Source organism: Anomaloglossus baeobatrachus, chromosome 11 (genome assembly GCF_048569485.1).
Source record: "Anomaloglossus baeobatrachus isolate aAnoBae1 chromosome 11, aAnoBae1.hap1, whole genome shotgun sequence".
NCBI lineage: Eukaryota > Metazoa > Chordata > Amphibia > Anura > Aromobatidae > Anomaloglossus > Anomaloglossus baeobatrachus.
The window spans coordinates 9,501,276-9,518,057 of record NC_134363.1 but is presented as its reverse complement, the minus strand read 5'-3'; the positions used below and the strand labels follow the sequence as shown (position 1 = coordinate 9,518,057).

Below are 16,782 nucleotides of genomic sequence, written 5' to 3'. Positions count from 1 at the left end.
AGAAGCTCCATAGCAACCAATCAGATGACTGGTGTAGAAAGTGATAGAAGTAATCCGATTGGAGCAGTAACTGCCAATAAATTTGCAGGTCTCATCGATGTAGAGCAGGGTTGGAAATGAAAGCAGTGATCTGATTGGTTTCTATGGGCATCCCTAGGAGATCTGGCCTGTAGGTTCTGCACAGAGGACCCGCTGAGCCTGGCAGGGTCACCGTTGTGTATTTGGGGGTGAACATAGGGGGCACCACGTTCGCCAATGTGACATGACGACTGCTGAATATAATCATGATGATACGATTTTTGCTGTATTTTCAATTCTCACCATCAATAAATATTAACTTAAGATAATAAAGTATTGGTAAAAAAAAAATAAATTGGCGAATGGGGGGAGGGGGCGTGGCTTTCGCACTAATAACCCTTCTTTTTAAGAACAAACATTAAACTTTATTCACAATATAATGAAAAATGACAAAAATTGGGAGACACTTCATTAAACGATCTGTTCTCAGCCGTGATCGGAGTCACACAAGGGGCAGTAGAGGAATCACATGGGGGGGGGGGGGGGGGGGGAGGAAAACAAACATGGCGGCCACAGGCGACCTGGAGAATAGTCTGTACATACACAGTGGGCAATAATACTTCAATACGGAATCGCCCACTGATGAGAAATCGGTTACGAGCGGCGAATCGCAGGAAATTAATGAGTCCCTTGTATTTGATGAAGGCTTCATGATCCAAATCCCTGCCGTATAATCCTCCGGGCATTTTGCTGCTGCAGCGTTCAGATCCAGCGGATCACATGGTAAAGTAGTGATACATCGTCGCAAACATGACCAGCATCTGTGGAGGAACAAGGGCGGTTATAGAGCGGCAGATGGTACGGAAAAACGGACACGACTTACAATGTTCTGTGGAGAGGAGATTAACCGGGGATTGAATTTCTAGGTCCAAATCCTTTGATATCATCATTAAAGAGCAAGTACGGCCAATGCCGGCGGAAAAAAAAAAAAAAAAAAAAAAGTTTCCTTCTGTATTTTTTTTTCTCACACTCTTAATTTATATATTTTCCAACAGTCATGGGTTCTAAAAGAAAAAAAACCCTAACATAGAAAAAATTTTTAAAAATTATAAAACTTGAGAATAAATCTATTTTTTTCTTTAAGTTTCATATCAGAATATAAAAAAAAAAACCAAAACACTTAAATCTAAGATTTAAATTGTGGGGGTTTTTTATTGAAATGTAAATAAAAAAAATTAAACAAAAATACAATTTAAATATCTTAAATAAGTATTTTTTTATATTATGAAACTTAAGGTTTTTATGAAAAACAGATGTATTCTCAAGTTTTATAATATTGAATTGTTTTATTATAAAACGTGAGAATATATGTCTATTTTCATACATTCTTTAAGTTTGATATATCAAAGGGTTTTTTTTATACTAAGATTTAAATTGTTTTGTTAAAATAAAAAAAAAATATATAAAAAAAAATTAATAAAAAAACCCCACAATTTAAATATCTTAAATCCAAGTTTTTTATACTGTCAAACTTAAAGAATGAAAATAGATATATTCTCAAGTTTTATAATAAAATTAACATGATTTCAATATTTGATATGTGTTTTTATATTATGAAACAGAATACTTGAAAAAAGTAGAGATATATTCTTTAAGTTTTATAATATATTAAAAAAAATCAAATATAGCTGTAATAGTGATTTTTTTAATTTTAAAACCCATGTGTGTTGGAAAATTAACAAAAAATGTAAAATTTAAAAAAATTACATCTAAGGTTTTTTTATTTTACAAAAGTAAAATAAAAATTTAGATTTTTTACTATTGTGAACAAAAAAAAAAAAAAGTAATTCTAATTTAGAAAACTTCTCTAAAGTATAATTTTTAACTTGTTACCAGAAACCAATATGTTACATGAAATATTAAAAAAAAATTAAAATTTATGGAGATACTGAAAAAAATTTCACAGCAGTCTGTAAAGCAAGTCAGCTAAGAGCATGCACTTGCACTGCTGACATCTAGTGGTCAATACAGGAACTGAATTATAGATCCATTGTCTCCTCATTCACAATCCATCTTACCGTCCACATGAGAATTGCAAATCCAAACCAAGAGATTCCCCAGGTGTAGCTGTTGATGGCGTGTCCGATGTGCTGAAAGCAGCCCTGAAATATCAAAATATACAAGCGCCATGTAAAACAATGTCTGCTGGCAGAAGTAACACTGGTCACATCAAGAGCTGCATTCATAATTCTGCATGCTGCCATTGGGAATCAAGTCCATGTACTCTGGCAGGCATCTGCCCTTGTGCACACGCTGCATCTTTTGTGCAGTTTGTTCCCCAGAATTGCATGGCTTTCCTTCTCCCAGCAAAGTCTGAGAATTTAGATTTGCTGTGTGCACATTTTTTTTTTTTTTTGCGCACCCAAAACTGCAACGATAAAAAAAGAAGCAAAAAGGGGAAGCTTGTCGATTCTTTGTGCTTTTTTCTTTTTAGTCCTTCCAGCCATGGAATACACACAAATATATTTTATTGTGTGTAATTATATATATATATATATATATATATATATATATATATATATATATATATATATATATATATATATATATATATATATATATTACACAAACACACACACTATCCAAAAACGCATGCTGTCAGAGGAGACCGCACCCCACAGGTAGTTTCTGGTATTGCATATCAGCTCCATTGACATGACTATGTATGACCACATACAATCTATAGGCGGCTATGGCTTTATGACCATCCCCTTCAAAGCTGGACTACCCCTTTAAGAGCAGTCCTGTGCACCCTTAAATTACCGTAGTGTACACGTAAGGCGCAAGTCCCACCCGGCAGGCCTGCGCATTCAGGATCTGGAAATTGTCATCCCTGGCACAACACCAGAATGGCCAAGGAGCAACAGCCTCTGGAAACGAGGTTCGGAAAGTGGAGTAGTAGTCCGTCCAGTCCTTGGGTCCGTCCACCCCGCAGCACTGCTTCTACAAAGACAGAACGTTATATATTACAGATCAATCCGATAAGCTGAGATTCAGACACAGCAAATAATGAAAAAGGGACACATTCACAGTAAAAAAAAAAAAAATTTATTAATTTTTATCCAACAATGCAGCATTTTTTTCCACAGCTGTACTCCAATAGTATGGATTAAAAAAAGGTTTTCTTTTTTGTTTTTGGAAAGAGAAAATTATATAATATATATATATATATATATATATATATATATATATATATATATATATATATATATATATATATATATATATATATATATATATATTTTTTTTTTTTTAAACCTTCCAAAAGCAACAAAAAAAAAAACTTTTAAATCAATACTACTGGAGTACAGCTGTAAAAAAAAAAAAAAAAAAAAAAAAAAAAAAATTTATATATATATATATATATATATATATTATATATATATCATACAATTTTACTCTGCAACAAATGCAATCATCCATATGTTTTATGTTGCAAAGGGAAAAAATAATGTGCTGCAAAATTTGGGGGAAAAAAAAAAAAAATTTGGAACATTACTAATGCAAACATGTTGCAAACTTTTTTAAATTAGTTACAGCAATTTTTTTTAACTTTTACTAAACATTAAAAAAAAAAATTCTCCTACTTCAAAGTAACGGTTAAGGAAAAAACACAAAAAAATTATATTTTATTTTTTTTGTTATCCATCTTTGAGAGAAATATACATCTCTTATGTCAAATGGATGACATCTGCTTTACACTTACATCCAGCATGACCCTCTTCCAGAAGTTAGTGATCTCCATGCTTGTGGCGGTGGTGTTATCTGCAAAACGCGCCAGCATTTGTGTCTTTATGACATTGGAGTTTATCATCTAAAAGAGAAGATAAAAAAAAAAAAAAAAAAAAAGGAGCAGAAATAAACATTGCTACATTTATCACATGACGCACGATTAATCGTATTGTTGCCACTTACATAATCCCGGTGTGTGAACGACGTGATGCAGGAAGCGCATTCAAATATGTAGACGATCATCATGAGCACCAGGTACTGCGGGGGAGGGGCAAAGAAGCATTCAATATCACCCACAGATCTGATTGGCTGCTTCCCCTCCTCCCACTAGGATCTAGCTAGTTTGGATTCCCTCCAGCTTACCACCATGATCATGGTCCGGCTCCCCTTTATTGCAGCTATAATGCCGTACAATCCTAGAACGAAGAAGGAGAAGCCGCAGAAAATTCCAATCCAGCCTCCAGCAAAGACGTCATCTTTTCCGGTCGCCCCCAAAACTGGGTAAACGTAGTACGGATCAGTGGTGGCCCAAATAGTTTCAGCAAATAAAGCCAAGCCGCAGAGCTGTATACAAAATACGGGACAACATCAAGATAAACTCTAATATCAGAGGTCGAAATATCTATTCAGCAATTATAGCAGTTATATTCTTGTATATAGGGGGCAGTATTATAGTAGTTATATTCTTGTACATAGGGAGCAGTATTATAGTAGTTATATTCTTGTATATAGGGGGCAGTATTATAGTAGTTATATTCTTGTATATAGGGGGCAGTATTATAGTAGTTATATTCTTGTATATAGGGGCAGTATTATAGTAGTTATATTCTTGTACATAGGGGGCAGTACTATAGTAGTTATATTCTTGTATATAGGGGGCAGTACTATAGTAGTTATATTCTTGTATATAGGGGGCAGTATTATAGTAGTTATATTCTTGTATATAGGGGGCAGTATTATAGTAGTTATATTCTTGTATATAGGGGCAGTATTATAGTAGTTATATTCTTGTATATAGGGGGCAGTATTATAATATAACTACAAATAATGTTATCTAATCTTGGTTGCTCTTAAATCAAAGCAGACACAATAATATAAGTCGTATGTCCCTATTGTTGACACTTATAAGAGGTGATATATGTATCTCTTCTTCCCTTTAAAAAGGGAAATTCTCTGCCCTAGATAAAAACATTCACATGTGACCGCTCCCTTGTATATCTCTCCATGAGCTTGGACTGACCTGTAAAGCAGCATTCCACATATTTTCCTGGGGCTAGAGGGGGTGGTCTTTGTATAAAAGGAGAAATTATATAGAGATATATAGATATAGATATTTATTTCTCCGGTCATTAACAATGGATGCACACATTGGGGGGGGGGGGGGGGGGGGAGATGAATGAAAGCACTAACATTACAAATGAGATTGAGGATAATTGTCCGCACGCTGACATTTGTCTTGGACATACATACATACTGTGCTCGCCTCCTAACTAGTCACAACTCACCATAATCACGACATTTCCAAACACGATGATTGCCACAAGGCCACCGCTGCCCTTTTCTGCCATCTTGGGAAGTCACCTGTATTAGATGAAATTATATTAGCTTATCTTTTGCCAAAAACACTCCATGCAATGGATGATGTTTTGGTTAGTGATCCAATTTTGAATCAGGTTACAGATAGAAGTTAAGGGCAAGTAATAATTATGCAATGTGTCTTCAGCCACCACTAGGGGGAGCTCCCTGTATACAAAGATACATAAGGTCCTGTCTGCAGTCACCACTAGAGGGAGCTCCCTGTATACAGAGATACATGATAACATCCTGTCTGCAGTCACCACTAGAGGGAGCTCCCTGTATACAGAGATACATGATAATATCCTGTCTGCAGCCACCACTAGGAGGAGTTCTCTGTATACAGAGATACATGATAATATCCTGTCTGCAGCCACCACTAGGGGGAGCTCCCTGTATACAGAGATACATGATAAGATCCTGTCTGCAGCCACCACTAGGGGGAGCTCCCTGTATACAGAGAGACATGATAAGATCCTATCTGCAGCCACCACTGGGGGGAGCTCCCTGTATACAGAGATACATGATAAGATCCTGTCTGCAGCCACCACTAGGGGGAGCTCCCTGTATACAGAGAGACATGATAAGATCCTGTCTGCAGCCACCACTAGGGGGAGCTCCCTGTATACAGAGAGACATAAAATCCTGTCTGCAGTCACCACTAGGGGGAGCTCCCTGTATACAGAGATACATGATAATATCCTGTCTGCAGTCACCACTAGGGGGAGTTCTCTGTATACAGAGATACATGATAAGATCCTGTCTGCAGTCACCACTAGAGGGAGCTCCCTGTATACAGAGATACATGATAAGATCCTGTCTGCAGCCACCACTAGGGGGAGCTCCCTGTATACAGAGATACATGATAAGATCCTGTCTGCAGTCACCACTAGGGGGAGCTCCCTGTATACAGAGAAACATGATAAGATTCTGTCTGCAGCCACCACTAGGGTACTCCAGATACTTTGTTTCAATTCTACACTATCTTCAAGATCTCTGCTTGCTGTCAGAGGGAGAATATTTGTGTCTTGTCCCAGCCTTAGAAGTCGTTGAGTTGGTGGAATGTGACTATTAATACAATGTATCAGTGCAGAAGAGAAACTGCTACAGTGCTTGTTTACACAACATTGGGTTGTATCACTTTCTGCAGTGATGTGGGGCGGTTACTACTGAAATGCAAAAAAATCTATAGGGTTAACAGGCAGAATTTTTTTTTTTTTTTTTTTACAAAAGTTGCAGTCAATGTATATAGATAGGCTACTTGTTGCAACATATGGTATATTGTAGATTAAACATTTATTTTATATGGATATTTAGTTTATTGTACACATGTTGCGGTTTATATAAAAGTGTAGCAATAACCGCAGCAGCTGCAGACAGTGCGGATTTATGTTCTCACCATCTCTGGGTCACTTGATGTGAACGTGACCTAAAATGTTACAATTTGCACAAGAATAAAATGACTGGGTGCGGCCAGAACGATTCATACAGCACATTCTGATACATAGAGGCAGCAAGTGGCCCCTACAGGTGCAGATGTAGCAGAGCGGAGCTATTTAAAAAAATATATATAATATAATATTCCTCCCCCCCAAAGTGGACTACAAACATTTTAAAGTAATCAGTCCCCCAGCTTCACCAGGTCCAACACCAGCGCCTTGGGTCACCATCGCTGCAGCCAAAACATGGAGCCCCCAGCAGCTGATGGAGGGGGGGGTGGCAGCGCCTCTCTGGTGTTCTGGAATGTTTGGGATCCTAAAAGTGGGAAAGTCTTGACACCGGGTACAGACGACAGTGATGTCACCAGCAGGTATACATAGGGCTGGGGGGGGGGGGGGATATAGGCTACATTATCTGGGCCAGCTCATGGGCCCCAATGCAAAAAGCTCCAAAAAGGGCCCCCAATTATTGCAAGACTTTAATAGCATTGGTATTTTCATATAGGCCAAAAAGGACCTTTGGGACCCCCAACGATCCAGGGCCTGAGTGCCATTGCAACCCCTACAATTACAACCCGGTCTGTGAGATACATAGGACTGCAGGGCACATCATGTTATCTGTACTAAGGGTTTCCATTGCACGTTACATAGGACTGCAGGGAACATCTATGTTATATGTACTAGGAGATTCCACTGCACGTTACATAGGACTGCAGAGAACATCCACCTTGTTATATGTACTAGGAGATTCCACTGCACGTTACATAGGACTGCAGAGAACATCCACCTTGTTATATGTACTAGGAGATTCCACTGCACGTTACATAGGACTGCAGAGAACATCTACCATGTTATCTGTACTAAGATTCTACTGCATGTTACATAGTTTGGTAGATGTTCCTTGCAGTCCTATGTAACATGCAATGGAATCTCCTAATATAGATGACTGTCTGCAGGGAACATCTACCATGTTTTCTGTACTAGGAAATTCCACTGCACGTTACATAGGACTGCAAGGAACAACTACCACGTTATCTGTACTAAGATATCATCGCATGTTACATAGGACTGCAGGGAATATCTACCATGTTATCTGTAGTAGGAGATTCTACTGCACATTACATAAGACTGCAGGAAACATTACTATGTTATCTGTACTATGAGATACCATTGCATGTTACATAGGACTGCAAGGAACATTACCCATGTAATCTTGACTGAGATTCCATTGCATGTTACATAGGACTGCAAGGAACATCTACCATGCTATGTAACATGCGGTGGTGTCTCGGAGTACAGATAGGACTGCAGGGAATATCTACCATGTTATCTGTACTAGGAGATTCCACCGCACGTTACATAGGACTGCAGGGAACATCTACCATGTTATCTGTACTAGGAGATTCCATTGCATGTTACATAGCATGGTAGATGTTCCCTGCAGTCCTATCTGTACTCCGAGATACCACTGTATGTTACATAGGACTGCAAGGAACATTACCCATGTAATCTTGACTGAGATTCCATTGCATGTTACATAGGACTGCAGGGAGCATCTACCACCTCATCACAATGCAGCAAAGTGTTAACTGGCAGCATACAAGTAAACAAGTGATTGTTGCAGACCCCCCATTGCTTCAGCCCCATCCTGCCATACGAGACCCATAATTACACAAAGCAGCAAAAAGATACAAAAATAAAATTACAACTTAGAAATGAGCAAAGCAACAGCCGAGAAACCCCCCCCCCCAAAAAAAAAAAAAAAAGCTTATACTCAACACATTCAGTATAAAAGGTCATAAAAGTTTTCGAGACCTCCTCTAGTCAGTCACTAGGAACTTTCTTTTCTTACTTTCCAGCCATCAGATGGAAACAAGTCTGAGCACCTGAGCGGCCATCACCTGAGCCATCAGCAGGTTATAGTGGTCAGGTGATCCCAGCAGCCACAGCAATAGCCAGGGTTATCAACTGGACTTTTTAAGTTTAAAATTTATTTCTGGATAGTTTTATTTTTTTTTTCCCCTGACATTGTAAAACCTTAACAGGTGTACAGCCCATAATTCCGATATGAAGACATTAGATGCACTCAGTGTAAAATAAGATATATATATATATATATATATATATATATATATATATATATATATATATATATATATATATATAAAAATTAAATATATTTATATAACAAATATAAATGTATTTTTCTTTATCAAAAAAATTATATAAAATTAAATATATATATTTAGTAATAAAAGCCTTCAAATATTTTTATGGAGAATGCAAAAAAAAAAAAAAAAAAAACCCCGCTGTAATTTTGCAGACTTTCCTGAGATTTCTGGACCATTTGTGCACAGTATAAACTGAATATCATTCACTTATAATTGGAACGTGCTGCATTTACAAGACACAAAGTATCAAGTTCCCGACCAACAATTCATCCCATTGGGAGCTGTAGTTCCATAAGAAGCAACATTCATTTTTCTTAGCAGCAAAGTAAAGAATCCGGCTCTGAGGATGGGGGGCACAGACAGATCAGTATAGGGGCCCTTTGCAGCCCAAAAGCTCATAAAAATGCACAATTGCACCTGCTTTGGAGGAGGATAGCGGCCCCTGACCTCTTGGGCTCATGTGCAATTTGTCTGCCCACCCCTGATGCAGGTGCTTTAGGTTTCAGTAGACATTGCTAAACTCCCTGCACCCTCAGAGCCGGATTCTTTACTGTTCAGGCATGGAGTGGTCTCCTATCCTGGCACCATACAGTGCCATACACTTCAGATATTAGTTTTTGCTAATAATGCCATAGTATATGTATAATCCCCCCACCCCAGCCTGCAGTCCTCTGTGGGGTCTGCATTGCTCCACCTGTGCTCACCTGCAGTGTCAGGGTGCGGACTCCTCCTCGGTGGATGGCTGGAGCTCTGGAGTCCTGTGTGTGGAGCTCAGGCACTTACTTCTGAGGTGTGGTTATCTCAGGACCTATCTTAAGGGGTGCAGAAGACACTGGAAGGTGGAGACAGCACCTGCGGTCCCTCCCCCAGCATTGCACTGATTCCTCCCCCAGCATTGCACTGGTTCCTCCCCCACCATTGCACTGGTTCCTCCCCCACCATTGCACTGGTTCCTCCCCCACCATTGCACTGGTTCCTCCCCCACCATTGCTCTGGTTCCTCCATTGCTGGGGTCAGTGGTGTTTACGCCAAGGACTTGAAGTCAAACTGGTTTATGGGGAACAAAGACTCTGAGAATCAAGTTTTAGATGAGGATGAAACTGATTCTGAATGGAGAGGGACCTGCGAAAGTATTCAATCCCTTGGGAACTGAGGGTGGTCAGACTGGTCGGACCCCCTTACTTCTTTACAGTCATTGTTATTGATGTGGCTCCAGTGGTCCCAGTTTTGCAGCCCTTTGGTGGGTAACCTCTTGGGAGTGGGACTTCTTTATGTTCATTGTTAATGATGTGGCTCCAGTGGTCCCAGTTTGGGGAGTGGGAGCCATTGTTCACCTATGGTTTGGGTCTGTTTTCTCACAATGCCACATCGGGAGGCGAATTGGGTCGGGGACATCACATATTCAGATATCTGCGATATTTGCAAATTGGGTCATAGCCCAGGTCCCCTCCTGCTCCTGAAGCGAGCAAATCCAGAATACCCCTTTAAATGGTTATGCCCCAAAAATCAGGTTATATCGATAAGGGACAACTTGCAATTATTTGGGTGTCCGACCTACATTGGGGCTCCTGAACCCCCAGAACAGGGTGAATAGAGCAGAGGTGCACCTGCTCAGCCTCTGCTCCATTCATTGTCTATGGGAATAGGACTATGTCTATTTCCTTCAGTCCCATAGACAATGAATGGAGCAAAGTGTAAGCATGTGCATCTCCACTCCATTCAGGATGAGGTTGCAGAACCCTAAACTAGGGCAGACCCCGAGAAAGCAGAAAGTGCCCACCTATGCTATGACTATAGCGAATAGGCACCTGTTCAGCCTCTGTTTTATTCATTGTCTATGAGACTGTGGAGTACAGTACTTTAATTTCATCAGTGCCATAGACAATGAATGGAGCAAAGGCTGAGCATGTGCAGCTCTGCTCCATTCAGGGTGAGGCTGCAGAACCCCAAACTGCAGCAGACCCCCCAAAAAGTGCCCACCTATACTATGGATAGAGCGATAGGCACCTGCTTAGCCTTTGCTCCAGTCATTGTCTATGGGACTCTGAGTACAGTACTTTATTTTCATTAGTCAGATAGACAATGAATGGAGCAAAGGCCGAGCATGCGCATGTCCGCTCCATTCAGGATGAGGCTGCACAACCCAAAACTACAACCGACCCCCAGAAAGCAGAAAGTGCCCACCTATACTATGAATATAGCGGATAGGCACCTGCTCAGCCTCTGCTCCATTCATTGTCTATGGGACTGAAGAGTACAGAACTTTATTTTCATTAGTCAGATAGACAATGAATGGAGCAAAGGCCGAGCATGCGCATGTCCGCTCCATTCAGGATGAAGCTGCACAACCCAAAACTACAACCGACCCCCAGAAAGCAGAAAGTGCCCACCTATACTATGAATATAGCGGATAGGCACCTGCTCAGCCTCTGCTCCATTCATTGTCTATGGGACTGAAGAGTACAGAACTTTAATTTCATCAGTGCCATAGACAATGAATTGAGTAAAGGCCGAGCATGCGCCTCTCTGCTCTAGTCTGGATGAGGCTGCAGAACCCCAAACTAAGGTGGACCCCCAGAAAGCAGAAAGTGCCCACTTATGCTATGACTGTAGTGAATAGGCACCTGCCCAGCCTCTGCTCCATTCATTGTCTATGGGACTGTGAGTACAGTACTCAATTTCCATTAGTCTCATAGACAATAAATGGAGCAAAGGCCGAGCATGTGCATCTCCGCTCCATTCTGGATGAGGCTGCAGAGCCCCAAACTATGGCGGACCCCTAGAAAGCAGAAAGTGCCCACCTATGCTATGAATATAGCGAATAGGCACCTGCTCAGCCTCTGTTCTATTTATTGTCTATGGGACTGTGAGTACAGTACTCTATTTCAATTAGTCCCATAGACAATGAATGGAGCAAAGGCCGAGCATGCGCATCTCCGCTCCATTCAGGATGAGGCTGCAGAGCCCCAAACTACGACGGAACCCCAAAAAGTGCCCACCTATACTATGAATAACTTGATTTTTGGGGAATAACCCTTTAATTTGCAGGTGACGTGCATTGCACTGGTGTCCAGCTCCATTTTCTTGATGCCTCGTTCCATGCCCTCCTGTGGATCACGCCTCACAAGGTTTGATTAGCCATGTTCCCAAATGTCCCATGAACGTCCATGGGGATGATGGGGGTAGTTGTCCACTATTAGGCTGTTGGGGAGTTGATGTATGTGCAGTTTTCCAATCTGGTAAATGGGCAAAATACTATAATAAACATCTTTATAAGTGGATCCGTTTCAGATCTCTGCTTGCTTTCAGTGAATGGAACATCCTGATTGTGTTTATATAACAGCTGCGTCATCTGTTACAAAGAACTGATACATTGTAACAAACTCTGCGCCATCAATTCTTTAGTTGTGGGGTCGGTGATGGGATGTTAATGCTTTGGATGATCTAGAATATCGCAGCCATATAGGAGAAGTCAGAGGCGATTACCCTCATCACGAGCCCTGATTGCTTTCAGTGAATGGAAACCTTGTCGAATGTATTACCTTACAGCTTTGTCGTTTGTTACAATGTATCAGTGTAGATATTCTTCTGTAGAGACAGAAGAACGAATGTATCTGATACCTGCGGAGGGGGCAGCTGGGCCCCACCTACCATTTACAATACTGGTGTCTTCTTTACACCCCTATAAATAATTTTTGGTAACAGATCCTGAGCCGTAAGAGTCTTTCAGATTAAACAAGGATATTTTAATTCCCCAATATACGATGGAGACTTTAAAAGTCGTTTCCTTAAGACTAGACGCCTCCTTTAATAATGCTACCCACGAGGAAGGATAAATCCCGCCCCCGAGGATCTCATAGATTGAAAAAATTAGAGGGTGCAAAATAAACGCTCACATTTTATATATTTTTCTTCATGGTGATCAAAATATGTCATGGCTGCCCCGATTAACCCTGCGTCCGCCAGCATCTTGTCGGCATAGTCATTTTAGCCGATTATTGATACATTTCCATCTGGTCTCCGGGGAGTGGGCAGCGCCTCCTCTCTAGAGTTGTGGGTTATCTCTCCGGCGAGGCAGGGGTTAACGTCTTGCGTTATTGTCATTGTATCAATGGAATCCCCCCCGACCGGTCGGACACATTCTGCCATGTTATCTGTGCATTCTGCACCTTGTGGAATGACAGCAATGTGGTCGGGCATCCTACCTGACATAGAGCCACGCATAACCCCCCCCCCCCCCACTCCCACTCCACTTCACATGGGCAGATCAGAGCTGGAGTCTATCAACGGAGACCACCCAACCTGGAAAGGATTCTCCCTGGGGATCCCATTCACTGGGGGGCACTGCTGAGTTTAATACATTGTATCAGTGAGTGATGTGATGATGGCCAAGTCCATAGTACAGCACCGGTCTCGCCCCATCACCCCCTTGTATGTGACCAGTCCCCAGCCTGGAAAGGATTCTCCCTGGGGGTCCCATTCACCGGGGGGCATTGCTTAATTCAATATTGTAGCACAAGTGTGTGTGATACATTGTATCAGTGAGTGATGATGATGATGATGGCCGAGTCCATAGTACACCCCCTGTCCTGGAAAGGATTCTCCCTGGGGGTCCCACTCACTCGCTGAGTTTAATACATTGTATCAGTGAGTGATGATGATGATGGCCAAGTCCATAGTACAGCACCGGTCTCGCCCCATCACCCCCTTGTATGTGACCAGTCCTCAGCCTGGAAAGTGTTCTCCATGGGGGTCCCACTCAATTGGGGGGCAGTGCCCTGGGGGTCCCACTCATTGGGGGCATTTTTGAGTTCAAAATAGTAGCAGACGTTTGATACATTGTATCAGTGAGTGATGATGATGGCCAAGTCCATAGTACAGCCCCGGTCTCGCCCCATCACCCCCTTGTATGTGACCAGTCCATGGCCTGGAAAGTGTTCTCCTTGGGGGTCCCACTCACCGGGGGGCACTGCGGAGTATAATACATTGTATCAGTGAGTGATGATGATCGAGACCATAGTACAGCCCCGGTCTCGCCCCATCACCCCCTTGTATGTGACCAGTCCTCAGCCTGGAAAGGATTCTCCATGGGGGTCCCACTCAATTGGGGGGCAGTGCCCTGGGGGTCCCACTCATTGGGGGCATTTTTGAGTTCAATATAGTAGCAGACGTTTGATACATTGTATCAGTGAGTGATGATGATGGTCAAGTCCATAGTAGAGCACCGGTCTCGCCCCATCACTCCCTTGTATGTGACTAGTCCATGGCCTGGAAAGGATTCTCCATGGGGGTCCCACTCACCGGGGGGCACTGGGTCCTGGGTTCAAATCCCACCAAGGACACCATCTGCAAGGAGTGTGTATGTTCTCCCCGTGTTTGCGTGGATTTCCTCCGGGTTCTCCGGTTTCCTCCCACACTCCAAAGACATACAGATAGGGACTCTAGATTGTGAGCCCCAATGGGGACAGAGTTGCCAATGTATGTAAAGCGCTGTGGAATTAATAGTGCTATATAAATGAATAAATATTATTATATTACATAGTGGCAGATGTTTGATACATTGTATCACTCAGTGATGATGATGATGATGATGGCTGAGTCCACAGTACAGCCCCGGTCTCGCCCCATCACCCGCTTCTATGTGACCAGTTCCCGGCCTGGAAAGCAGAAAGACCAGCTCTGTTGGTTCTCAAACTCCGCATATCTACTGGGAATAAGATCCCTTACCATGATTTCAGAGAGGCTGTATAAAGTTAACTCTTTGAATGAGAAGGTGTGTCCAAACTTTTGGTCTGTACTGTATGTATAAATATATATATATATTTATATTTAATATATATACATATATTATATATATATATATTTTATATTATATATGTATATTATATATATATATATATATATATATATATATTTTCTATTATTTTTATATACATATATATATATATATATATATACATATATATATATATGTATGTGTATATATATATATATATGTATATATATATATATATATATATATATATATATATGTATGTATATATATATATATATATATATATATATATATATATATATATATATATATATATATATATATATATATATATATATATATATGTATATATATATATATATATATATATATATGTATATATATATATATGTATATATATATATATATATATGTATATATATATATATGTATGTATATATATATATATATATATATGTATGTATATATATATATATATATATATATATATATATATATGTATATATATATGTGTATATATATATATGTATGTATATTATTGCCTGTAAGGTTGTGCAAGTTTGGAATGTTGTGATACGTGTGGAATATGTAACATTTGGAGTCAGAATGATGCCGGGCGACATTCCGGGAGTGCCGGGGACAAGAGCAGTGAAACTCTCCAGGTACGGGGGGTGGGGGCCACAGGTATCAGCTATGGGGCCGCATACAAGTGCTGGGAGGAGGGGCTGAGTGATGACAACCCCCATCAGATCCCCTCCTGCAATGACACGTCTGCTTGTTATATACCCTTCACACAGGCCTTTAACACTAGAAGTCCCAGGAATTTCGAGCTCCATAGGGTTCCAATGGTAGAAATGTTAAATGACCCCTCTCTGGGACTTCTAGTGTTAATAGGGGACGATCATGGGGGTTTTTTTCATGCTAAATATTGGACGTATAATTATAAACATTGTATCAAGCGGTGCCTTTATCTGGATTGCGGTTGCACGGGAGCCGACGAGACGAGGAGCCCTCTGACGTTCCGCAGAAGCTAAGGCCTATAATATACAGTGCACTTCTACAGCTGCTGCAGAACATCTTAAGTGCTCATCGGGGCAGAGGTTTGGTGGCTGTTCGTGGCATTTTTCTTCATTGATTTCTCTTTCGGGTGGCGGAAAAAAACGGACGTTCTATATGCATTGGGGGCGCTAAATGGAAAAGTGGGGGTAAAGCGGGGGCCACGCGGCGACGTTACCTGCCATACATGTGGTGTAGCCGTCTGTGGGGGCACCATATAGTTTAATAGTTCGGAAGAATTGATTGACAACCACCGGTCACCCAACTTTCCCGGAAACCGATGTAACTAAGAAACAAATGTGTCATTTTTGGGGTTAATTTCACCATTTTTTGCTTTTTTTTATGTATCAAAAGTAAAGAAAGGAGACGTAAAATGTTTTCAGAACACGTTTTATTCAATTATACAAGGGACGAGTGTCACCACAGTGCGTATTAATCATTCCCCGCAGTCACCCCAATTGGAAAGAATTATAAATATCCCCTCCCCCACGATGAGTGGATATTATATACATATAAGACACAATATACAGTGCAGGTGACACGGGGAGAGCCCGATCCGCATAGCCCAAGGGTCGGCTACCTAACCAATATGGCGATTTATCATTCGGCTGCATACCAAACCTCACCGTGGTTAAATGGGATCAGAAACAACTGGAGACACCCATATTTATATTCCCTGGCAGAGCAGGGGTTAATAACGTTCCACGTATGTGAGCAGAGGCGAGAGGCACAAGGGTCTGATACCGAGAGCTCTGCGATCTCATTTTCAGGCTTTGTTGAATTGTGGCGTCTCCTCGGAGGAAGGGCTTTAATCACATGGTGTTTCCTCAGGGGCGGGGCTTCAGTTACAGCCTATCACAAGCTTATTTACATATAAATTACACACAGTCATGGGTTTCAGACCCCAGAGGTCATTGCAAATAAATAAAACAAATCACCAAGAACCTTTACAGCA

At 40.9% G+C, this 16,782-nt stretch overlaps 1 protein-coding gene across 1 annotated transcript; it reads right to left on the bottom strand.

Moving 5' to 3' along the window:
- Window positions 1-1,073: 1,073 nt before the first annotated feature.
- Window positions 1,074-5,482, bottom strand: UPK1A (uroplakin 1A). Its single transcript, XM_075328556.1, has 7 exons — window positions 5,316-5,482; window positions 4,174-4,374; window positions 3,994-4,068; window positions 3,785-3,892; window positions 2,842-3,021; window positions 2,097-2,180; window positions 1,074-1,082 (listed from the first exon to the last, which is right to left on the bottom strand). Exons 1-7 carry the CDS (start codon window positions 5,376-5,378, stop codon window positions 1,074-1,076), a joined length of 720 nt encoding a protein of 239 aa, XP_075184671.1. The 5' UTR covers window positions 5,379-5,482.
- Between the last annotated feature and the right edge of the window lie 11,300 nt (window positions 5,483-16,782).